General features: G+C 41.7%; 1 protein-coding gene across 1 annotated transcript in view; it reads right to left on the reverse strand.

Annotated features, from left to right (window-relative positions):
• The window catches only part of LOC125278656 (1-phosphatidylinositol 4,5-bisphosphate phosphodiesterase beta-1), a 66,348-nt gene that overhangs the window by 11,031 nt on the left and 28,881 nt on the right, over positions 1–26,436 (reverse strand). The window contains exons 4-32 of the mRNA XM_048207971.1: positions 23,846–23,986; positions 22,795–22,874; positions 21,584–21,637; positions 21,411–21,486; positions 21,024–21,124; positions 20,364–20,530; positions 19,222–19,368; positions 16,946–17,103; positions 16,783–16,865; positions 16,305–16,389; positions 15,617–15,791; positions 14,834–14,953; positions 14,681–14,745; positions 13,337–13,433; positions 13,164–13,248; positions 12,910–13,034; positions 12,317–12,471; positions 10,900–11,064; positions 10,723–10,822; positions 10,510–10,614; positions 10,265–10,374; positions 4,886–5,018; positions 4,760–4,813; positions 3,193–3,388; positions 2,967–3,123; positions 2,593–2,669; positions 2,362–2,451; positions 2,152–2,209; positions 503–589 (exon numbers count right to left, since the gene is read on the reverse strand). Coding sequence (XP_048063928.1) covers positions 503–589; positions 2,152–2,209; positions 2,362–2,451; positions 2,593–2,669; positions 2,967–3,123; positions 3,193–3,388; positions 4,760–4,813; positions 4,886–5,018; positions 10,265–10,374; positions 10,510–10,614; positions 10,723–10,822; positions 10,900–11,064; positions 12,317–12,471; positions 12,910–13,034; positions 13,164–13,248; positions 13,337–13,433; positions 14,681–14,745; positions 14,834–14,953; positions 15,617–15,791; positions 16,305–16,389; positions 16,783–16,865; positions 16,946–17,103; positions 19,222–19,368; positions 20,364–20,530; positions 21,024–21,124; positions 21,411–21,486; positions 21,584–21,637; positions 22,795–22,874; positions 23,846–23,986 — 3,246 coding nt within the window. The remainder of the gene's footprint in view (positions 1–502; positions 590–2,151; positions 2,210–2,361; positions 2,452–2,592; positions 2,670–2,966; positions 3,124–3,192; positions 3,389–4,759; positions 4,814–4,885; positions 5,019–10,264; positions 10,375–10,509; positions 10,615–10,722; positions 10,823–10,899; positions 11,065–12,316; positions 12,472–12,909; positions 13,035–13,163; positions 13,249–13,336; positions 13,434–14,680; positions 14,746–14,833; positions 14,954–15,616; positions 15,792–16,304; positions 16,390–16,782; positions 16,866–16,945; positions 17,104–19,221; positions 19,369–20,363; positions 20,531–21,023; positions 21,125–21,410; positions 21,487–21,583; positions 21,638–22,794; positions 22,875–23,845; positions 23,987–26,436) is intronic.

Consider the following 26,436-nt stretch of genomic DNA (forward strand, 5'->3'; position numbering starts at 1 on the left):
ACACACACCCACACACACACACACACACACACACACACACTCACACACACACACTCACACACACACACACACACACTCACACCCACACTCACACCCACACTCACACCCACACACACACACACACTCACACACACACTCACACACACACACACACACACACACACACCCACACCCACACACACACACACACACACCAGTGAATCTGGTTATTGGCGGACGGTGGGATGAAGCCGGTATGATCCAGAGTTTCTGTGTTAATTTCAGCGGCTCAGAAACACACCCGATACCCTGAATGTCAGATGAATGTTAGTGAAGAACTGAATGCTGGGATACGGCAGCTCTTACCTTCCAGTTCCTGTGATCCGTCCTCCTAAAATAACAGTGACAGTGAGGAGACACAAACACTGCAGCTCAACGTGTGTTTCTGCAGTGCTTTAAACTTCCCGTGTGATCAAACATGTCAATGAACCGGTAAAGGTCAAGACCGTAAAACGGGTCGTACCTTCGGTTTGTCATCCAGGATTTGCTGTCGAATATCTTTATGTTTCTCCAGCATTCTCTCCAGACGTTTGGCCTGAGCGTCTTCCAGCTGTAAAACACACACATGTAAACGCTCAATCTGCACATGAATAATACTGCCACATAAGATGTTCCTGGAACACAGAACTAACCCTCAAATAACCATTAACTGACCCTAACTAACACCATCTATAACCCAACCCCTTTCATGAAGCCATGAATCTGATTGGTTGGTAGAAATCTTGATGCAGGACCAACACAGAAGCTGATCCATGTGTTTCTCCCAGAGATCTAGATCAGCGCTTCTCAACTGCTTTTCAACATTATTTATCATACAAAATCAGCAAAAATATCCCTAAAAATAAAATATTAAGCAGGATCACAGTCGTTTTGAAAATCATCATGGCTGTGATTGGGCCACAGGTGATCACATGACTGATATTCAGAACAGCAGCACGACTGTCAGTGGTGACTGATTAAATACAAAACCTCAATAAACTAAAAACTCACACTGAGTGACTGACAGTTTACACACAATCTCCACTTTGTCCACTGAAATACTCATTAAGACACGTGACGTTACTCATTTCATTCCTGAATGAATCTGTTTTTCATCAAATGGAGTGAATGAATGAATTCATGACTGTAAATGACTAGAACCCGTTTCCGAGCATCAGTCTGAGCATCATTTATCACTGCTGCGGCAGTAAATAATAACTATCAGATTACATGGATTCATTTCACACTCAAACACAAACTCCAGCAAAACTCTGTTTGCATGTTTACATTCCCTTTTCAGAACTGTTCAAATCTAACATAATACAAACTGAAGATGACAGTGATTTGCTACAGTTCTGCAGCAATACTATATTGAAATATAATCTGAATCTTAAAAATTAAATACTATCAAATCAGTTTCATTACCATCTGTAATGAAACATGGATCATGTGACAAACTGCAGTGAATTCTGAACAGTAGAGAGTGTGATTCTTGTGTTATAAAGACACACTGTATGAACAACATATAATAGCTCATTGTGTCATGTGTGACTGTGTTACAGAAGAATGACTTGATTTGAGACGTGAATGAAGTGTTTTGGGAGTTTTGGGATGTGAAATTCACTGCTGTGATGGTCAGGAGAACTGGGTGAGTTTTGAGAAATGTGTCCTAGAAACTGTAATTTGTTATTTGTCGCCACCGTCAGGTGTCACTATGTAACTGCAGAAAGAGTCACTGTAATGAAGTAAAATATCTTCATCGTGGCAATCAATAATTCACAGCATAAAATACACTGTGTTTGGTACAAACCATGTCTTCTCCTTCATTTCAAACATTGCTCTCTGTTGCTGAAAGGATGTTTATTTTGCTGTTCGAACTCTGATGATAATTATATGCATCTTATTAATTGTGTTTAGCATGTTTTTCTCTTCTGTGCACGAGTTGATCGTGTTATTTATTCTGAGCACTGCAGACATGGAAAAGTCCACTTCAAAATGTGCCGCTTACATATCATATATATAATACACGGCTACTTCTGATTGTCAAAGGATAAAGAGGCTTTGTGTCTGCAGACGGTGCGATCACTGCATTTACCAGCCGTTAACTAGTCCCTGATAACCAGCATCACTCACCCGTCTGATGGACTGCACCACCTCATTCACGTGAGATCTGTTCATCTCCATCTTTCTCCTAAAGAAACAGGATGATTTTACATGTCAGTGTGAAGATGATGGTGTTTCTGGATCAACAACATTCAACAAACACTAACTGCAGTCATGGAGCTGTGGACGCGTCTAACCTCACAAGATCCACAGAAAGACTGATGGGTTAAAGTCACTCACTCGTCGGTCAGAGTTTTCTCCAGCGTTCTGGCTTCATGAAACTTCTCCTGTCGTCTCTTGTCCATCCTTTTCTTCAAGTCTTTGTTTTCTCTGAAGAAAATGAAATCAGAATCTTATATTTTGAGGAACATTCGACATCGCACTCAGATTTTGATCTTCTCAGAATATCTTCTGTGTTCTTCTGAATGACCGCTTTAATGTCTCCAGTGAAGCGCAGTGATGGTGACTTACTTCTCGCACAGATCTTTGAGTTTCTTCAGCTGGTTACTCTGACACTCCTCCGCCACGGCCGTCAGCTTCTCGACCAGCTGCAGATGAACACAAACCCAACATGAGCGTTTGTGACCGTGTTCATACGAACCTAAACTAACTAGATAAAGCCCAAACCATTATAATGTGGTTAAGAAAAACATGCAGTTAAAGATTCACAAATGACAATTTAATAAAAATTCATTTTGTGCTGAGGGTACAAGTGAATCGCGACAAAATACTGGTAAAGCAGCCAAATAACAGAGTGTACGTGATCTGTACAGGTTCGTGTGCACACGTCAACCCCTTTATTGAGTATCCTGTAATCATCTGTGTTTCCGGCGGACGGTAGTTACCAGTCGGACGTGTTCCCGTTTGAGGTACTTCTCGCTGTAGAACTGCTCCTGTCGCAGCGTGAGGAGCTGCTGCTGCTGCTGCTCCTTCAGTTCACTCAGTTTCTGCGCCCTCTCCTGCTCCAGCGCCAGCAGATCCGCATCCTGATCACAGACGCTCCTGCGGGGACACGAGCGTTCAGACGGCACAGAGCCGGCGCCAACACGGGCCGATCGCAGGGAAACTCACCTCTTCTGCAGGGCCGACCTGCGGCGCAGGAACTCGCTGTGCAGCTGCTTCTGTTTGGCCGCGTGTTCGTTGATCAAGTCGTTTGTTTTCTTGTTGTGTTTCTTCATGAGATCCTTTAATTCTTTGTACTGCCTCTTCTGCTCCCTCGAATAACCCTTCAGCTGTTTCAGTTCATCTACAGTCTGAGCCTCCACCTCTGTCACACACACACACACACACACACACACACACACACACACACACACACACACACATTGGGTTTTCATGTTTTATGGGGAGCTCTAATCACCGTTTCCACCTGGATTAACATCCAGGGTTCATGCAGGTTTCAGTAAGTCAAATTTAAGACCTTTTTAAGACATTTTAAGACCATAAAGATTGAAATTTAAGACCTACACGACGCATTACCAAAAAATATTCAAATCAAAGAAAATTCTGAAAAAATCATTTTATTTCAATTAATTCAGTCATTAATTTCATTTACAGATAAAGCAATCACATTAGTAACCTTCCACACACAACAACGTGCCAAATGCCCAAAACCTTAGGCCCAAAATGAAAATAGGCTAAAACAAACTTGCCCTCAAATAGAATAGATTTCATCTCATATTTATTTACATTAGAAAACAGCATATTCATTTCATTGAACATTACGACATACGGCCCAGTAAGAGTACGAATCAATCCTCTTTATAAACTCCCCCAATCCTAATCTCGTCACATAAGTGATCTTGTTGGGCCCGCAGTACGTCTTCATGATTACTGAATGAGGGAACATCACTTGGAAGAGATCGCTAATGTCACTGTTGCTATTAAATGAGTGGCGTTTAGTCACCGTGTGTAGTGTCCAAAGCACCTCGGCTTTCGATGTGTCAGTCGATCCAAAAGTACCCCGAAGGTTGTTCGACGGAGCTGCGATGATATTGCGCTGGAGACCGGAGGGACCAGCATTGAGGAGGACGGCGGCAGTGGTGAGGCTAATTGGCCCAGTCCACTGAAGGCATTTTGTGGCTAGCTTGTGTTTCTCCGCTCTGGCGTGTGACTCCAGCGCCTTCACACCCAGAGTCCCTAATTGTTTATTTTTTTTGTTTTGTTTTTTGCAAAGTTTGCAGTAAGACTCGTACATGGAGCTGGGTACCGCTTGTAACCAACAGCAGAAATCGCTGTGATTAGCCATGTCTCATTGAAAGTAACTCTGAGGCGACGCAGACGTATTTCGCGGGTATTGCATTTATCACGGGATTTGTAGTTTCATCACCGCGTATACCAACACCAATATACCCCAGAAAGAACTACGACTCGCTACTTTGTAATAACTTTCAGCAGGTAGCGTTTCTGGAAATGGGTAAAAAAAATTAACCCTGACTAAATGAAATTTAAGACCTCGGATGAAAATCTGGCCGTTTTTAAGGCTTTTTAAGGCCTTAAATTTAAAGTTCAGAATTTTAGACTTTTTAAGACTTTTTAAGACCCCGCGGGAACCCTGACATCCGTCTCTGGTGATCTGATCATCTGGACCACTGAACACAAGCGTCTGTCTCACCTGAGATCAGATCAAACTCCGTACCTGTTAAAACGCTCTGCACGACGTCCTCAGGCCTCACGACAGGTTTGACCGACCCTGAAACACACAGAGAGACGATGAGCTGCTGATTCTCCGGCGGGCAGCCGGCTGCTGGACGCGGTCACACACCTGAGGATGGAGTCTGCTGACTGACCACGGAGGGTTTGGGCGAGACTCTGTCATGGTTCAGCCCGTTCTCTGCTGCCGCGGCCGGGTTCGGGTCAGGCGTGACCTCTGACACCAGATCTCCACCTCCATTCACCTGCACCAATCAGAAGCAAACCAATAAAACCTAAAGATCTACAGGTGAAGCACAGCTGACGTGAATCGTGACGCGGGACGGGTCGTTTTCACTCGTGACGACTGGAGTATAATATTGACTAATCATTTTATAGAGCTCATAATGAACCAGAAACTACAAAAACTATAATATGTCCATGTTTTTTTATGGTCTGTTTTTTCTAGGACTGGAAACTACAATAATAAAATTCCCATGTACATCCTGGACTGTTACTAATACTAAAAACAAAAAAAATGTTACAAACAAATGTGTGTGTCGTGCCGCATCTGTTACTGACAGACCACCGAGATGTTCTTAGTCTTGTAAACTGAGACACTATGACATATAATGATCAAAAACGATCATACCTGCACGGCTGTCCAGAGCGTGTAAACATAGCGATGGTAACCCACCCTCAGCATGGCTAAAGTGACACTCAGACTAGTGTTCACCTGTCAGTTCGACTCTCTGCAGGTGTATAACCTCCACACCTGACTGCACCGTTGCTAGTGACTCACGCTGACTCGGCTTTACTGCTTAAGAGAGAGAGAGAAATCCTCTACCAAAACCAAAATCAAGATAAAACCTCAAACTCTTTTTCTTATTTTAATCCGTTCCCTCATCTCCTGTCATTTCTATTGAAGAACCAGGATTCTCACTGCTGTATGAGGAAAACCTGTTATTTCTAGAGATGGAAAAGTCATCCTATAAGATCATTTTCTAATTATGTCAAGTTTTATTGTGTTTTATCTAGTTTAAATAGACCTTATCCCAGAATCAGTCATGAACAGTCATGTAAATTCAGTGTGAACCCTGAAAAATATTCATGAACTAAGAGAAGTGCAGACTCAGAGAACACGCCTGTCGTCATAGAGACACAGACACGCCTGGCAACTGAACTGCACTTTAACAACACACCAGAATCTCTCACACACACACACACACACACACTAGAGAAACAAGTTCCCCAATTCACAAACCAACTCAAAGACTTTAACCAGATACAACAAAAGGTCCAACAGGCGTAGAAATCAGACCCCTGCGCTCGGGCTTCAACTACCAAGGCCCGTTCACACCAAGAACAATAACTATAAAGATAACTATAATGATAATTATATTAGCATCCACATCAGTGCACAATATTGTTCTGTCTATTATAAGCGCTGAATTTTTGTGGTCTGTCGCTTTAAATGATCAAGTTCTTTAAAGGGGACCTATTATGCCCCTTTTTACAAGATGTCTGGTGTCTCCAGAATGTGTCTGTGAAGTTTCAGCTCAAAATACATTACATTTTTGAGTGGAAGGAAAAACATTTTCGTACATGTATCTTTAAATGCAAATGAGCCGCTGCTCCCCGCCCTGCTTTCCAGAAGAGGGCGGAGCCTACAGCTTGTGCCTCGGATACTCTTCCAAAAACTAAAACATCTGGTTGGTTTTGATTATCATCTCTATTATGGTCACGCTCACGTGACATTGCAGTTCTTCATTGGTATGAAAGATTATTATCTGCATGTGTTTAAAGCCATAACAGTTTCAGTGGCCCCCCCGAAAGTAATATTGTAAATCTTTCCGTTTTAAACCAAGAAGGGGAGCCGAAGGATATCACACAAGAAGCAACGTGCAAACTGCGCAAGAGTTATGCCGGTAAAAGCTTAACCTCGGTCAGTATTCAGAGAGAAAGTAAAAAGTGACGGAGCATATTCTCTCAGAGACGAATTTCAACATAATATGCTGATAACGGTATATAACTGCCTTAATTTATTCCATTATTTCTCTTCTCTAATAGACTAGAAGAATGTAACAGGCCTACATTAATTGGAAATGCCAAATCCTCTTAATATTGCCAATATTTGATGCTTTTGACAATATCTCTGGCAATTATTGATACATGACCTCCCCCCCGCACGTGCCCGTCCGCTACGCCACTGACCAGTCTAAACTTCTGATATACGGTTTTCTGAGCGCACACATCTGAAGCGCGCGCACAGAAAGATGACTGTCAGACTGCGCGTCACGTGAGTATTAAACTAAGTTCTCTTTCATGTGTTATTGCGTGTAAACTGTCAAAAACACACAAAGTTCACATAAACAGTCGGTTATGTCTGTGAACGTAAACAGCAGGAAAAGAAATCGCATGTGTATATTAGATCTGTGTGTTAAAGTGACAGCAGTGTAATACAGAGGTGGGTAGTAACGAAGTACATTTACTTCGTTACATTTACTTGAGTCGTTTTTTGGAAAATTTGTACTTTTTAGAGTAGATTAAAATGTGGGTACTTTAACTTGAGTACATTTGTAATGAAAAATCTGTACTTTTACTTCGCTACAATGGGCAACGTTCCTCTCGTTACTTTATTTTAATTCAATACTGTAAATGTTAAGAAATGCGTAGTTTATTCCATGCGCGCTGTACCTTTTTTCATGAACGATGCCCCATTCACAAATGAATCACTCTTTTGAGTCGATTCTGTTCAAAGACTTGATCAAACAAGTTGGTAAAGCTGTCTAAATTGATTCGCGAATCAGTTTGAATGATTTGTTCAGTTCCTGCACGCGCAGAATCGTCTGAAGCGGTTTCTCACTCGGAGCGGATGAAGTGGCAGTGGACCTACAGTCAATTAAAAGCAAATCTGCAAATGCATCCAATTGTTTGCCAGCGATGAAGATCTTTATTAGTTGAGCTGCGTATGCTGTCTGTGAACAATTCCACAGGTAGGCCTATCGATTTCATTTGATTTTACTTCATGATACAGCCAATAGCCGACATTTTACAACCAAACAGATTATTACGTCACTATAACAAAAGTATATTTCTTTACCGTTTTTATGGGCATATATTAGGGCTGTAACGATATGCGATATGAAACCGAAATCGCGATACGCAGGTCCACGAACCTGTATCGCGATGTGAGAAGGCAGAATCGCGACACACCCCTTCCAACTCCCAGAGTTATCCTTCCTGTCCAGATCCAATGCTACCACATTTTTAAATTACTATAAGTATTAGGGGTGTAACGATTTATCGTAGATGGTGCATCTCAATCAGCTCTCTAGTTCAGTAAGTGTTTCGGGCTCACATTGAATCTTGCAAGCAGGTTTAAACGTTTCTCATGTCAGTCTCTTGCATGGTCGCGTGAGAAAAGTCGTGGCTTTCTTTCACCGCAGTGCACAGCAACAGCTGCTCACAGAAAAGCAAAAGACGCTTGCGATGCTTTGCTTCAAGAAGTTCTGTGGGGCCGTTCACATATTGCGTCTTTTCCGCGTGCAAGTCAGTTATTATTTTCAAATGTAGCCGCGCGGCAGGCGCGCTCATAATGGGATCAACGCGGTCGCGACGCACATTCAATTCTCAACTTCTCAGAATGCCGCAAGCGCACCGCAGGTCGTGTGACAAGAATCAACCGATCAGCTATGGCCTTTCCGTAACAAAACATCAAAAGCTCAGCCGAACAGCTGATCATAGCTGTACATGGTGGTTTTTATATCTTATCTCCATCAATATATCTCGTAGTAAAACTAATGCAAGGGCTAGAAATCATTTATCCTTTGCAGAAACATCCTGATCCTCTTGGAGAGCTCAGTTCATGGTTGCATAGCAACGACCGACGCCACGGGAGCGCAAGCGCTTTGGAAAGAAGGAGAAGCGGTGCGGCCGCGCCTTCCACGTGTTTTTAGACGCGATATGTGAACGGCCCCTATTCATAATTCTAAGTTCATTTTAAATTTAACATATTTTTTTCAGTGACAGACAGCCCTATTCAACTGTTAATTTGAATACAGAAGGTTTTTATTAAAATTTTATTTTTATTTATTTTATTGAAATGTGATCTTGTATGTACAACAAGGAAAATTATTGAAATTTGTTCATGTTTTTTTTATAAATCTTGTTTGAATTTCAGTTTCATTTTGTTCAAAATATCGTGATACGTATCGTATCGTGACCTGAGCGTATCGTTACACCCCTAGCATATATCTTAATTTATACATTAATTTATACATATACTATTGCGCAATGGCGGCGCCAGCGACCTGTTCGTCTTGAAAATGAACGCTTTGCGTTGACATTTTGCTGAAATATACATTTGATTACATTTTGGAGAACAGACCGAAGAAGATCCGTCAATGTGTATTTGATCATTGTTTGTGTCAAGTTCAGGTATGAGCGCGAGCACATGTAAAGAGTTTTCTCTCTTCTTTAAAATGTAACGTTAGCTGTATACGTTATTAATATAGTAATGATACATTCGGGTTACAGATGCTAGAAATAATGCTTGTCTCTTCTATGTTTGTTTGTTGCAAAGATATCTAATTATGATAATAAATTAAATATCTATTTTAAATAATAAACATTAAATAATAACATGCTATTGTGTGTGTGTATATATATATATATATATAAAATAAAAGTAACTAGTAACGAGCTACTTGAGTAAGATTTTTATTGGATACTTTTTTACTCTTACTCAAGTAACTATTAGGATTATTACTTTCACTTTTACTTTGAGTAAATATTTCTATAAGTACTTGTACTTTTACTTGAGTACAGTTTTTGGATACTCTACCCGCCTCTGGTGTAATATACAGTATCTACTGCTGTATCTGCTGTTAACATGAATCGAACAACAAAAGAAAAACAGAAAATCACTCACTGCTCTTGACTGAATAACTTTAGCAGCTTTAATAAGAACACATTTCTAACGTGAATGCTGCTGTTAAACGCTCTGGTGAGGAGAAACATGGCGGACTGTGTACGGCGCACTCAGGGGAGGAGCTAAGCTAATAGGGCGGAGTCCATCAGCAGTCATGGGCGGGGCCTGTGCAATGTGACGTCACACCGGAGCACATTCCTGAATGGCTCATGAGACACTGTTTCAGATTTATGGGGAAAATAAGAAATGCAGTGGCTGGATTTTTACCACATTAGGGTGGTTGTGAACACACACTGCAGACACTTAAATATGTTCAAAAACAATATAAAAGTGAATTTTGCATAATAAGTCCAGTTTAAAGCAGGATGGATTCTGATTGGCTGTCAATGATTTTATCACTCATCGTTCTGAAAGTGATTCCAGTGATGTTGGTTCTCTGTGCCATTATTGATGTAGTTGTGAAGTGTAAAACAGCTCATCATTTACATTGGCTTTATATTTCTAAACAAAGTCTTTGTACACTGAATTCAGTCACTGTCAGGAATAATTGTGCCGTTAAACGCACCTGAACTCACTCACCTGCTCTCCGTCGGCCTCCTCCTCCTCCTGTGTCAGAGCCGCCAGCTGACTGGCTCTCTGCTCCATCAGACTGACATACAGGATGGGATTGGACAGAGCCTCGATCACATCTGACACCACAAACACAGTCAGGACATGTGCTGAACTCTTTCAGAAGAGCTCGTGATATGAGACTTAAAGTTCAAAAAATGAAACGCTACAGAAGCAAAATGATGCAACAACACGTCAGAATCTGACTCCTGTACCTGCAAAGGTGTCTGGGACGTAGTCCTTGACCTCAGTGTAGACGAACACGGACGACAGATTCACCGCTTGGTTCTTGTCATTCCTCAGACTGATGTAATGATATCCTGCAGCAGAGAGACGCGCGCGTTCATGACGCTCTTTACCCATCAGCCACTGGGCCGCAATCTGTCCTCATGCCGTTTCACATCAAGAGGAAAGAAACAGATACTTGCCAGGTCGGATGGCACATACTGGGATGATGCGATGGCCGATAACTTTTCCGTTGTCTTCGTACACGGCTATCCTCAGCGACGCGAGCGTGGGAAGAACCACCTGAAACAAGCAGATCATCAGTATCAGAGTGTTTCGTGGAAAACATCAGCCTGACGGTTTAGTGCATTCAGACATACTCTTTTGAAGACCATTGGCTCTTCATCCCACACCGGATTGACGGCGTTGCTTTGGGACGTCTTGGTCTTAAACGCTTTCCGTTTGGTGTCCACCGGCAGGCCGTACATTTCCACCTCCACGTAAACACCCACTTTCTTTTCAGACAGGAACTGAGCGGAGATGATCTGTTAAAGACAGGAACCTCATTCAGCAGCGGAAGTTCACTCTCAATCTGCTGGATTTGATGCACTGAAATGAACATCCGAACATTCGGGACTCTCTGGCTGAAAACCAAAAGTGCTCGATTTTAAACAAGCCCTTCCATTAAGTGTTCTACAGTAATGCTGTATATGCACTAATGACAGCAGCTGCCCTCTACTGGTGAGATCTTTCAATAACAGAGACTCTTTGTAAACATTTGTAAAGGACAGGTAACGGAAAACACTGTTATTAATGACGTGATCGCTACCAAATGAGTTAGACCGGCCTGTGCCATATAGAGTTTCATGCCAGAACTAGGTGTTTATTCCTGGTTAATATCATATTCTTATTGATATTAAATATTCCAGATTAATCACGCCATCCCATCAGCCCCTGTCAAAAACACACATGCACCTCAACAGCAGCACTTACAAGTTTTGTATCAATTATTATCAATTGTATTAATTATTTCAATTTAGACACGTTATTTTGCAAACCATTTTGTAATCTAATTTAACATACTAATATCCAATAAATAAATCCATTCATGAATTTGAAGCAATGAATGTGTTCAGAAGCACATTAGTCTGGTTTCTTCATCTACATGATGCTCAAAACTGGCGAGTCAAAAACAAGTTGACCAACAGGAAAATCACAGTTGACAGATTTTAAAGGACTTTAAAATGAAAATCAGCCCAAGCTTTACTAGGTCTATATGACTCTCTGGCTTTATTAACCCCCGGAGCCGCGTGGAGCACGTTTATGATGAATGGATGTGGATGGAGACACTTTCTTCCGCTCATACTCACTGATCCCGTTCACTGCCATTATAAAGCTCGGATGTGTCAGGATATTTATTAACGTAACTCCGATTGTGTTCATCAGAAAGAAGAAAGTCATGTACACCTAGGATGGCTCGAGGGTGAGTAAAGCCTGGGGTAATTTTCATTTTAAAGTGAACTGATCCTTTAAGAATATCATCTTTCTGATTTGCACAAGAGTAAAATTGTGGTGCAGTCTTATAGATGCATAAAGATATATTCCAATATCTCAAAAGAAAATAACCATTCAAATGAAATGTTATATTTGTGCTGCAAACTATTTCTCTAGCGATGACCTAAAACACAATGGGTCAAGAACTGCAACTGATTAAATCTCGGATCCATTTTTCGCACCCATAATGCATGTCGTCTCCTTTATGAACGTATTGTTAACACATCTGAGCCCTTCACTCACCTTCACGGACAGCGTGTGCGCGACGATCCCGTCTACTGTACTCTGTGTGAACGGGTCAAACTGTTTGTCCGTCCGTCTCATGAACTCCGGCTTCAGTCTGTAGCCACATTTCCCGTTGTACTCGAATATGCCCAGATTCAGCTGCATGGGCAGATCTGCCGATCACAGACACACACAGAGCTTCATCAAGCACATTCGAGCGAATCCATAATGAAATCAATAAACAAACAATTTCATTATGGACGAGGCGGATGTGATGTTCTTTTGTAGAAGTGAAAAGAACATTTCTATGTGCAAAATGCATCTGAAGAACAGCAGCGAGTGAGCTGCACGAACTGAACGCTTTATATTATTCACTCATGCACACACAGATCAGTGTCAGGACAGTGCGACACTCCTGGAATAAAAGCTCATCCTGACAGCCAGCGAGTCTCCGACGTCCTCACCGAGCTTATAAAGGAACAGGATATTTCAGAGATATAACGTTAAAACTTTGGTCAAGCAGGCGATTCTGCTTCACACTGCAGAACGCTCTCAATCTCTGACGCAGAAGCAGAAAGCACACACATCTGAACGAACTGAACTGAAGGTACCGATGGTCTGGAAGTTCAGAGCGACCAGCTGACAGCCGGCGTTCCAGAAGACTTGAGGCATGTAGTTCGAGGAGTCGACTCGCGTTCCTTTGGGATAAATTCTGCTCAGCTGTAGTTTATTATACCTGTGTGACGGAGTTAAGAGTCTCTAACAAAGGATAAAAAGATCTTTTACACCTTTTATTAAACACAAAAATACACTTTGAATCGAAAGAGTCTTTAGCCAGCAAAAGTGCAACATAAATAAAAGATACTCGACGAACTCCACCGGTGACTCTTTGAGCAGCTCCAGCGCTTTAGTCTCCACAAACGACGACATTTCGTAACTTCGGTCAGTCTCTGTGGAAAACAAACAGTCACGCACCTTAACAAACAGGGATCTATCTGTGAGAAATACATCTCGTGGCGTAAGAACAGACTGACTTACTTTTGCACGCCTCGAAGGAGTTGAATTTAACAGGCTGAACGTAGTTGACTAAGTTGGACATCTCCTCTGTGGCGAAGGCTTCATTTACTGCCATCCCCTACAGACAGCAGAGACACGTGTCTCGAGTCACGCCGGTGTCAGATCACATCTCTACACACCGCCGGAGCTACAGATCACACTCAAAACATCTCATCATATGCTCTGTGGATATTACGCTCAGATGGTTTCTGCTCATTGTCTCAGTGCATGTATAATACAGGGAAAGACACATTTACTCAGAGTACTACATTAAACTACTATATACAGTATAATGCTGAAAATAATGCATAATGTGTAATAATGCTATGAGATCAGTATTTGTTGGTGCTGATAATGACAAATGTCTATAAATGAAAATATTTTACTGGATAAGCAAAGACCTGCAAAACAAATTAATAAATCAATAAATAAGTGACAATACTATTTTTAAACTTACAATATCAATATAAAATACTTCAAATGTACGAAATCAGTGACTGTACAAGCAATATAATTCTGTATTTTCAAAGTAAAATTACGATTTTTTCTTTACATAATATGTGACCCTGGACCACAAAACCAGTCATAAATAATCTTTCCATTGATGTATGGTTTGTTAGGACAGGACAATATTTGGCCGAGATGCAACTATTTAAAAAAAATCTAAATATTGAGAAAATCACCTTCCAAATGAAGTCCTTAGCAATGCATATCCACTCACAAAAATACATTTTTATAAATTTACAGTAGGAAATGTACAAAATATCTTTATGGAACATGATCTTTACTTAATATCCTAATGATTTTGGCATAAAAGAAAAATCGTTAATTTTGACCCATACAATGTATTGTTGGTTATTGCTACAAATATACTTATGACTTATGACAGGTTTTGTGGTCCAGGGTCACACATGTGGTCACAATAATCATTCAATGACAAGCACGTTTTACCAGTAAGTGAACAGAGCTGTTTTAAATAAATAAATCCTATTTAAAATGAAAATAATTCTGAGTTTACTTAAAGAGCATCAAATCATGAACTCAGTATCGCATACAGAACCAGATGAGTATCATTATACCCTCAAAGCACCGCGAACAGAGAAGATTTACTGAGATCTGAGGCTGCGCTGCACTGAAAGACCACCAGATGGCAAACTCAACACACACACACACACACACACACACACACACACATTAAACAGATTTAGAGTGTGTGTGTAAACAGATTTGAACAATCACACTTCATGCACCAGGAACTTTAACCAATGAAACAAACATGTGGCCAATGGAGCAGTCACATGACCCACACGTGTTGATGTCACTTACCTCATCAATTGACTTTTTACTTTCATCGTTATCATCATCAACATCACTCTCTGCGTCTGCTTCACCTGATGGGCAAACGGTGACATCACATCAGTACACTCAGTTTGAGGAGCATGGCTCATCTTACCCCGCTTCACGCTCATCAAACCAGACCTGCGTTATTTGATATCGAGCCGCTCGTTTTATCAAAGGACTTCATTCCCTGGAATCTTCTTTCGCCTCTCTCAGTCCCGTCTGCATGAACGCTGTCTGGCGTCTCCTGATGCGTCGACCCTGTTATAGAAATATGGTTCATCATCATTGAACACAAGACTGGATAGTGTGACCGCACAACACACCACGGCTGTAATTCATCACTGAGGACTATAATTGAACTGAATGATTGGACAATCCTGCATACTTCACAAAGAGAAGTCTGTCATTTCAAAGTAAGATCCAGTTGTGACATTTTGATTAAAAATGACCGGAAAGAATCATGCAGGGATAAACTGAAAATATACAGGGTGAATTTACATTTCATGCCAACTTTAACCAAGCGCACAGGACAAATCTGAACACACATTACACAATCACGCTGAACATGAACACAAAACGAGATAAAATAATGTCCTCAGTGGGAAAGACAAACAGCACTAATGCGTTCACACAGACGCCTCGTGTACTGAAGCTGATTAGTCAGCAGGGGGCAGCGTGAGACCAACACCGTCCTGCAGCAGAAGCATCAGTCTGTACCAACACATCAAGAGCGAATCCTACAGCGATAGAGTGGCTTTATTAGCTGATCTCTACACATAAATGTGAAGGATCTGGGGTCAGGTGACTCACGCTCATGTGAGTGTTGCTGCATGACCGCTGCTTCTGGTCACAATCACATCACTAAAAGTCACAGAATGTGTCCGTTTACTCTGATAACGGAGGTGTTCGTGTGGCTCGCACCTGCGCTGGGGGACGAGGGCTCACACATGCTGGACGTGTCGCTGCAGGCGCTGGACGTCTGCTCAGTCAGCTTCTTCTTGGCGCTGCCGTCGGATTTGTGGGAATTCTTCTTGTTTTTGATGAGGATTTTCCCCATCAGGTCCACTGGGCTCGGCAGAGGAACACCGGCCTCCAACTGAACACATGAGGAAAACCCAGGAAAACTGTTAGCTTTACTTTCATAGGTGTGTATGATGGGTTAGAACAGACAAAACCTCTTCTGCAGTTTAAAAAAAAGCACAAATATTGGAGCGTTAATGTTGGGGTTTTCAGGTTTCTCATGAGGGACGGTGTGTTTCCCAGCATTAATAATGTATGATGAGAGGAAAGGCTAGGAGGAAGAGTGAAAAAACAAGGAAAACAGTTGACAGTGTAGATTTTAAAGGACCGATTCATCCAAAAATGTAAATTCTGTCATCACTGACTCCTCATATGAACACATGAACTTCATCTCCAGAGTCTCTTCAGCAGCGTTTCTCCATCTGAGAAAACTATCGGCAGAAACACAAACTCGCGGCTCTTCACCACAACACGCCAAAATAAAAGTTAGATTTTATTTATTTAAATGATCATTTTTGGGTAAAGTATCCCTTTCATGGAGAAGTTATACGTGTGTGTGTGTGTGTGTGTGATCTGTTTGTTCACTCACAGGGTATTTCTCCAGCGCGTCTGTGAGCAATGCATCTCCAAATATTGATCGACAATACTCCGCCATCTTTGCCTGCTGTTTTGGACTGAGACACAAACAGAGACAGTGAGACACACGCAGGAATCAACCGTCTGTATGGAGGAAATGCAGCTGTGGACGATCTGAATGAAACACTCCATCAATGCGAGTCAGAAGACTGAACAAACCCTGAGCAGATGCTTGAGGAACATCATCAGAGTGTTTTATGAGGATTTTATACTGCACAAACTTTATATTCTATCCTCTAACTCTAAACCAACCCTTACAGAAAACATTCTGCGCTTGTACATTTACAAATGAAATTAGTATGATTTATAAGCTCACCCACACTGTGAATATTAACTCTAACATCATCCTGTGAGTAAAGCTCTGATTACTCTGAACATTTATGTTCTTCTGAGAAAAGGAGGAATGATGTGAAAAGAGCTTTGCCGCTTACGAGTCCACGTGGTTCTCAAAGGACAGGATGACGGGGAACGGAGACGTCTTGAAGGCACTCTCTGCAATGGCCTCGATCACCTCCTGAAAACACGAGACGACTTTGAAATCATGACGGAAATCTCAGGCCATCAAAACCATCTCACAACATTTCTGTCCCGTACCTTGAAGGAGATCTCGGAGGTCATGGTGAAGCCGTGTGTGATCACCGGCTCATCGTCGGCGGTCCGGCCCTTCCAGCAGTCCAGCTCCACGCAGCGGCAGCCGGACAGCAGGACCTGCCGGTAGATCTCCACCGATGAGTTTCCAGCCAGCTGACCCGCTGCCGAACACACGGAGCACGTCAGACACGTAAAGAGCGTGTTTCTCCTCCTTTTAAAAGCTGGTCAGTCTATTTATTTTGCTTTTATAACGATGTATGCAAACCGTACAAGTTATTATACCATTTCACCTGGAACACTAATGCAACAGAAATGCAATGAAAAGCCTTTCATGAAGGCGGAGAATCACATTTCTGAGCGATTATGTACTTCCCGTCTGATTGAGATAATTAACAGAACTGAAATGTATTAGTAAGACATCTCATGTTTTATTGCAAATTTAAGTACATTGATTGCAAGTGCTGAAACCGAGTCTGACTGAAGTAATGCCATTAGCACAAATGACACGGACATTAATATCATAAATCTACAAGTAAGTAAGTTCAAAAACCACCAGGACATTTTAGTCCCTCCATCTTCACTCGAATGGCTAATTCTAAACGCATTAGCACCTGAAACAGCATTAGCCCTGGATCATCTGTTCAGACCACTAATGACAGACACTGACGATTATTTGGATATTAATGAGCATGTGGTCTCTCAGTAGTTCATGTTCAAAGACTAAACATCTGCTGTATTCTCTCTGTTCACATTCACTGTAAAGCTGATAGCTTAGAGCTGAGCACCTGACCTGAGATCAGTTGGAGACATACTTAATTTTTGACAAGAATGAAAACTAGGCTGTGAGGGACAGAAATACAGTGTGTTCAATGGATCGTACGGCCGTTTAACAACATGTTGTTTGTTTAGCCGACAAACCACATGACCTGTGGTTTATGTGTACGTCACTTGATTGTCTGACCTGTGATTTACATGACGTTTGATATTCAACAGTGTTTTGATCTGCCTGCATTGACACCACTGAGCTGGACGATGACATCACTGTTTACTCCAGTGCTGATATAGATAAATTAACTAAATTAATAACTATTGATTCTTACAACAGAATGAATCAATACTGAATTTACTTAAATGTTCCCTAGAATCAAAAATTTAATTTATCTTGGCATAGTTGAATAACAAGAGTTCAGTACATGGAAATGACATACAGTGAGTCTCAAACTCCATTGTTTCCTCCTTCTTATATAAATCTCATTTGTTTAAAAGACCTCCGAAGAACAGGCGAATCTCAACATAACACCGACTGTTACGTAACAGTCGGGATCATTAATATGTACGCCCCCAATATTTGCATATGCCAGCCCATGTTCAAGGCATTAGACAAGCCAGTATTAACGTCTGGATCTGTGCACAGCTGAATCATCAGACTAGGTAAGCAAGCAAGAACAACAGCGAAAAATGGCAGATGGAGCGATAATAACTGACATGATCCATGATATCATGATATTTTTAGTGATATTTGTAAATTGTCTTTCTAAATGTTTCGTTAGCATGTTGCTAATGTACTGTTAAATGTGGTTAAAGTTACCATCGGTTATTACTGTATTCACGGAGACAAGAGCCGTCGCTATTTTCATTTTTAAACACTTGCAGTCTGTATAATTCATAAACACAACTTCATTCTTTATAAATCTCTCCAACAGTGTAGCATTAGCTGTTAGCAACGGAGCATAGCCTCAAACTCATTCAGAATCAATGTAAACATCAAAATAAATACTATACTCACATGATCCAACGCATGCATGCAGCATGAATGATGAACATCTTGTAAAGATCCATGTGAGGGTTATATTAGCTGTGTGAACTTTGTTTATGCACTGTATAACTGCACTTATATTCGAGAGCTCGGGAGGGGGCGGAGAGCGTGAGATTTAAAGGGGCCGCAGCCTGAATCGGTGCATAGTTAATGATGCCCCAAAATAGGCAGTTAAAAAAATTAATAAAAAAAAATCTATGGGGTATTTTGAGCTGAAACTTCACAGACACATTCAGGGGACACCTTAGACTTATATTACATCTTTTGAAAAGACGTTCTACGGCACCTTTAAGCTGGACAATGACAATATTTTCTTTAAGAGCTGCTGTGCAGCCAAAATTATACACCAGTTATCAATGTAAAGCTGCTTTGACACAATCTGCATTGTAAAAAGCACTATATAAATAAAGATGACTTGACTTGACTTGACTTAAGTGTCTTTTGAGTCGTCTGATTGGCTGACCTGTGAGGTAGGTGTTGTGCGAGGAGTTGATGAAGTAATGTGAGAGCGGCAGCGTCATGTCTTCACTCTGGTCCAGCTTCTCTGGAGGGATGATACTGTTCTCTTCTCCGCTCAGATATCTGGCGAATCCCTCCACTGAGATCTGCCCTGCAGAACAACACAACCATTATCAACAATCCTGCGTAAGGGTGCAAACATGAGCCTTCAGTCCCTTCTTCTAACCCTCTACATGCTCAGATCGACCCTCCTGCACAGTCAGAACCAGCTATTAAAGCCCTCCAGGAACACTCGAGGTGTGTTTGGAACAGACACGAGCACCTCTGATCTACATGATCTCATTTTAAGAAGAATTCAACCGCAACATGCTGCGAGCGATTCCTTGTTAAAATGCCAACAACAAATGATTTCCACAGAAGTGACAGCTCAGGCTGCTGGAATGTCGTCCGGCCGCTTCACGGCTCTGTCAGGTGGAGTCTGGCGCATGTAGTGTCCCGCCGTCCCTCTGGCCACTTTAGGCTAATTAATCCTGCCATGCCCTCCGTAGACTCCCACAGCCTAATTAACACAGTTCTTCCTCTGACATCTGAACGGGTTTCCTCTAATGAGGCAGCAAAGGGTGACTTTCATCTCAGCGGCACGTTCACCTTTCCAGCCTCGTGAGGGAACACCATGGAGGGAGACTTCATTAATGCACTGCGCTCAGAACTGGAGACGGAGGAGCACGAGGACGGCCATCTTTTGAACATACAGATTCTTCAAGAAACGTCCTCTGGTGACTCTTAACACACACATCTGTATTCTCTGCAAACAGCTTCTGATTTACTGATCTCCTTCTTATAGTTAAACAGACTCTTTGTCACTGTGATATGTAAATGAGCTCGTTTATCATCGGTGTAGCTCGCACTAAATAGATGTGGGCGGGTCATATGTTAATGAGCTCATGGCTGTGACGTTTCTGCAGTTTAGCTGTAATAAATATTGCAGACGGACTGGAGTTTGGGATTCTGAACGTCACACAACATCAAACTCTTTATTCACTGACATATTGTTCAACTTATATGATCGTTTTAAATCGTCTTCATTTTTCAGGAATCAGCAGGCAGTGGGCGGAGTCTGTTTGACTGACAGATGAAAACACAAACCTCTTTGTGAAAGCATGGTGTCAGGCTCGTATTTCTCCACCAATCCCTGCACCTGCTCGGCTTTGAGGGGCGGGTACAGGATCTCGTTCAGACGAGGGTCTCTCTGTTTGTTGTTCAGGAAATCGGTCATCTGCTCCACGGTGAGGTACGGACGGATCTTAGCGCCGCTGCACAGAGAGAGAGAGTCGATTCATGACCACATACAGGTTTACTTCACATAAACATTGTATTTCTTACATATTCCAGGTTTTATTGTGAATGATTCGTTATTTTAATGAAAAAAGTAAAAACCTCTGAAAGAATTCACTGTCATTTAGCCTGTCATCATCTGTCCAGAATATTCAACATTATTTCAGGTCTAGAATGTCTGTCTATGTTTAAAGGTGACATTAAAATGTGATTATGGTCATTTACAATATAATTCCAATTTCACTTCTACCACATTATAAATATTTTTAACTTCATGTGTTGTAATGGATCAAATATCAGATAGGGATTTGTTGAACCACATGCAAAACTATAACTACATGCAAATATAACAGGAAGTGTATTTTTGCTCCGATTGATGTGGATATGCAGCGTATGTGAGCTGATGGATAAACATAAACAAACAACATCGGAAAGATCAGAAAGAAAGACTGAAACAGGAAGTGAACTGACATTTCTGAGAAGATCGTATCGATGTCGTTCCGTGGACAAATGTTGTTCAGCAGCTGTCGGTATACTTCAGGTGTAAATCTGTCCTGAGGAATGGAGTCTCCCTGTAGGAAAAGATAATGTTAGATAATGTCTGAACTTTGGCGTAATCACAGATTCTGGAACAGGATTTGCTGCGCCGCTGTATACAGAAAATGAAGTGATTTCTAGGTAACAACGTTAAGAATTGAGAATAATTACAAACTTTAATATACTGTATATAGATAAAATGAACATGTAGAGGAGACATATACATCCAAGTGGTAATTCAAGATAAAAGAAATCATGATTTAGTCTGTGTACTGATACTGTGTGCCCTTCTCGTTACGTTTGGCTCAAGTGTTTTCTTACTCGTCGGGTCATCAGGCCGCAGACCTCCAGAGCGTTTTCAACTCGCCGTTTTTCAACAGGGATCAGGCGGGCAATGCTGGAAGACAGAAAACAACAGCATCTGTACAGACGTGCTGAGGAGAATCTGTTTAACGTGTGCTTTCACAGAAATGGCACAGATGGAACAAACCCACTTTTTCACAGAAATCCCGCCCTCGGCCGTCGACTGTAACGTCAGTCTTGTGTATCTGTGAAGAACAGAACGACTGCATGAGACACAAACGCACAGAACTCTGTCTTCGCGTTATTAACTTGTACATTTCAGATTATATGATTCATTTCTGCAATCAGATGAATATTTATTCAACACAAAACAATAAGGCTAATCAAAATCGACAGAGAAATTTACCCTAAATATTACTTATAAAACAACAACACTCTGACTGTGTGTGTGTGTGTGTGTGTGTGTGTGTGTGAGAGTGTGTGTGAGAGTGTGTGTGTACTTGTTTATATTACAATGTGGGGACCAAATGTCCCCACAATGTAAATCTATTTATAAACATACTAAATGATGTTTTTGTGAGAAAGTAAAAGTGTGCACAGTTTCCTGTGATGGTTAGGGTTAGGGGTAGTGTAGGAGGAGAGAAAATACAGTTTGTACAGTATAAAATGCATTACGGCCTATGGAAAGTCCCCACAATTCACAAAAACCTAACTGTGTGTGTTTGTGTGTTTGTGTGTGTTTGTGTGTGTTTGTGTGTGTGTGTGTGTGTGTGTGTGTGTGTGTGTGTGTGTGTGTGAGTGTGTGTGTGTGTGTGTGTGAATGTTGGTATGTACATTTCCCACACTGTTCCACTCCCATCCCAGAATGCATTGTGTTGGAATTGAAGCATGTCAAAACACAAGTATCATGTCTAAAAATAGTCCACGTTCAACACACTTTCATTAACCATTCAGCAGTAAGTGGCTTTCAGCAAATAATTAATGCAGCCAGACTCTTTCCCGCATGTGTGCCGGGGCCAAAGTCACAGACGTCCTGATTTACGGTCAGGTGTGAGAGAGCGGCATCGTGGGATTGTAGTCCCGGACCATGTGACCAGACGGCTGCAGTCATGCTGTCGCTATGCAACGGCTGAGCAGATGCAGTTAATACTCAACCAGCACATGCTTCTGTCGGACAGACGGATAAACGGATGATTACATGCTTGTGGGTGCACGTTAGAGCGACGTCCTCACAGAAGTTACGTGAGGGTCACATGACGCTCATTTACACCCAACAGACGTCAGCTAGAATGACTAACCTCTTTGTATGTGAAATGAGAAGCATGTATGGGGTAGGGTGGGTGGTCATGTGTTGGTGACATCATAAACCTGTTTCTTTCTCACAGGAAGAGGAAATACTCACAGCTTCTCCAGACAGGATTCCCTGCACATGTTCTGCGCCAGCAGGTTCGATGCCAAGCTGAAAAGCTCCTCGGCCCACTCCTGAACACACACACACACACACACACACACAGATCACAGCTTCTTCAGTGTTTGAGGAGTTGTTCGGTATAAAGTGGATCTATAACGCCCCTTTCACAAGATGTAATATCAGTCTCTGGTGTCTCCAGAATGTGTCTGTGAAGTTTCAGCTCAAAATCCCCCACAGATCATTTATTATAGCTTGTCAAATTTGCCCCTATTTGGGTGTGAGCAAAAACACGCCGTTTTTGTGTGTGTCCCTTTAAATGCAAATGAGCTGCTGCTCCCGCCCCCTTTCCAGAAGAGGGCGGAGCTTTAACAGCTCAACAACAACAAAGCTGGAGAATCTCACGCAGCCAAAATGACGAAAGTGTTCAGCCTTACATTGTTCAAACCGGAGTCGACACTGATGGAGAGACTCAGGAAGAAGTTACAACTTGTAGAATGAAACTGGACGTTTCTGAATGGGTTAGTGGATAAATTGATGTAGTTGCTGTGGAGTTGATTCAACTCATCCACTAGCATGTTTGTGCTAAACCCGTATGGACGCCCACTGTACATAGCGTACCTGTTTGCCAAACAGATCCAGACACACCAGGCTAACGTTTATGATTGCTATCAAATGCTGTGAATGGTCTAATATTATTTTCAAAATATCGCTCGAACAGAAACGCTCCTTATATAGTGTTCAGCGCTCGTCTGTGCAGCCAAAGACAGAAGAGTTAGCATGTTTTGCTCCAGCTTTTGTCATGGCGTTAGAACAGGTACACCAGTTTTGCTTGCGAAAATGCAGATTAAGGGGTGGTGATATTATAATTAGATCCTCTCCCTATGTCACAAGGGGAGCGAAATCTGGGCGGCTCGTTTTCTCACATGCGTTTTGAAGAGATGCTTTGAGACGAGCGGCGGATGAACTGCAGTCCGTACGCTCCTGGTTATCGTTTATTTTGATATCTCGTGTCTTTCTTTCTCTAGTGTCGGAGCAGCATTACCTTGGCCACCTCTTCATGAAAGGCCACAAAGTTCAGGTAGGTGATGTTGACCATGTCCGAGCCACTGACCACTGTGAGCGTCCGGTTCTCCATCTTCCCCTCCAGAGTCCCCACATCCAGCAGCTCTCGCAGCTTCGCCTCCTGGGGAAAAGAACATGCACAGAACTGGAAATGTCCTATAGGATATATCCGGTCTGATGTGTCGCTGCATTGATCAGTGTTCCAGTGTGGATCTCACTGCACTGCAGCCACAGACAGTACCAATGTGAATAACAACGATGGACTGCGTTTCTCAAAAGCATCGTGAGGAAAGTTGATGGTAGAGACTATTGGTGGTGATGGTTCTACGATCTACTTAGGCTTACGATGCTTTTGGGAAACACAGCCCTGGACTGCAAATCCACAAACCCTCGGTGTGGAGCGCCTGACAGACAATAAAAATGAACTGGACAGCATATGCACGCGTAATCAATAAAAAGAAAAGTGCTGATTTAAATGACTATCAATCACACAGAGCGCCTGCGCCCGGACTGACCGCACAGACATTCATCACCGGCTGAAAAATCACTGCCACTGTCACAGCAAAAGCCTGATCATCAAGCACTGTTAATATAATACTGAACACAGGACAGGGTACGTAAGGAGCAAAAAGGGGCTCATCGCACATAACTTGATTTGTTATAGAGCAGAAACATTTTTAAAGTTCACTTCACACTTGTAGGAGCCCAAAAAACAACTAAACTAACCAGTCAAACTAACCCTCCTTCATAAACTTCCATCAGAATGTAATAACGCCCCACCTCTGAAATCACGCAGACGTCATCAATCCCTTATTTTTCATCCATCTGTCATATAGAGACACTTTTATCATCCAATAAATCAAACTCTACGTATCCTAGTTGAATATTCTTCATTCAACACGTCACATCGCAGAAGTAAAATGACCTGCCAACACGTTTCATAACTCTACACATCCACCGCTTCTTGACTTCATTCACACAGGAGCAGGACTAAATTAGTGCACTGGTGCATTGTGGGGCTTTTAGAAGACTGGCCTTAAAGTTCTGTTGCCATGGCAATTGAGGCTCATAGCCTGGCAGGGGACCGATGTCTCAAAGCCAAGATCCTGTGTGTGTGTGTGTGTGTGTGTGTGTGTGTGTGTGTGTGTGATGGAAGCGTGAAAGGAAAAGCATTTACAACAAAGAACTTGCAATGACTGCTCTGAACAGTTCTTCTCTGCCGTCTGTTGATGGTGACGAGAGAGTCTAATGTTCCTGTGTTGTTCAGCAGAAAGACGCTCACAGATGCTGAAATAACCTGCTTTGTGAAGCGTTCAATGACATTCACTTTCTGACATGGGACGGCACTGACGCATGGATTTTTATGTCATGTTTCTTAACCCTTCAATTTCCTCCATAGTCAAATGGCATCTGTTTTCTAAGATTAGTTTGCCTGTTTCTACTCTTTACTTTTGACCTCAAGTGATTCATAATGTTAATCTATTTTTCTGATGTCAGAAAACCCCCTCTGAAACTTCTGAAAGTCAGCAATTACTCAATTACTTAGAAGACATGTTAGGGTTCTTTAGATATATAATGTTCCAGCAAGTCTGCTTAATCAATTACCAAAGAAGCATGTCAAAATTATTCAGGAAAATAAGATTTTCTTATCAAGGTGATAAAATGTTGTGTAGCAAAAATGAGTACACCCTCCTAAAAGTTACTAAATAAAACTAAATAAAATTTTTCTGGTGTTAAAAGTTTAAGGCAATGTTTGATCAACAGGTAAGTATGTTGAACCAAACATTTAAAGAGAAGTCATTTCTTGACAATTAAAAGTGTTATATAGCCCACTGAATCATTCTCAGACTTAATGCTGACATCAATGGGAGAGAACTGTCAGGAGACTTATTTCTTAGCACAAAAGAGGACAAGAGGCTTACCAAATCATTGTTTTAAGTGTGAAAATATAGCAAAAGTAACACAGAAATTCAAAAACAATGGACTTGTGACAATAATCAGGCCTTCATTTTAAGCTTTCATTTAGGGATGAGGGATTTTTTTGCTAGACAAAGAGCAGGAGAAATACCAAGCGAGTGTCTCAGAGCCAGCAAAAGCTCTGAAAAGAGTGAGTGTTTATCTCACAGAGTAAGATGCAGCCTGCAGAAATGACGTGCATGTTTGTTGTTCTCACTGTAACTCTCTACTGTAGCCAAAGCACAATACAGTCATTTAGCCATTTCCAAAGCCCATATTTACAAAATACAGATTCTGGGAATCAATACTCTGCTCTCATGAGACCAAATCAATCATTTTGTATCTAACAGCATTCAAAATGTTCTGGTGTTGCTAGAGGAGGAGTACAGTGAGAAGTGCCTGATTCCCACAGTAAAGTTCAGTGGTAGTAAATCTCTTATATAGGGATGTGTGAGTGCTGAAGGTGTGAGGGAGTTGTGCTTTTTCAATGCTGTCATGAACTCACAAACCACTGTGTAATTTAATACACAAACTTGAAAGAGAAGATGTTACCCTTTCCTCATTCCCTGCATTGTTGGGCATTTTTTCAACTTGACAATGAGGATATGCATTCTC

This window comes from Megalobrama amblycephala, linkage group LG11 (assembly GCF_018812025.1).
Source record: "Megalobrama amblycephala isolate DHTTF-2021 linkage group LG11, ASM1881202v1, whole genome shotgun sequence".
Lineage (NCBI taxonomy): Eukaryota > Metazoa > Chordata > Actinopteri > Cypriniformes > Xenocyprididae > Megalobrama > Megalobrama amblycephala.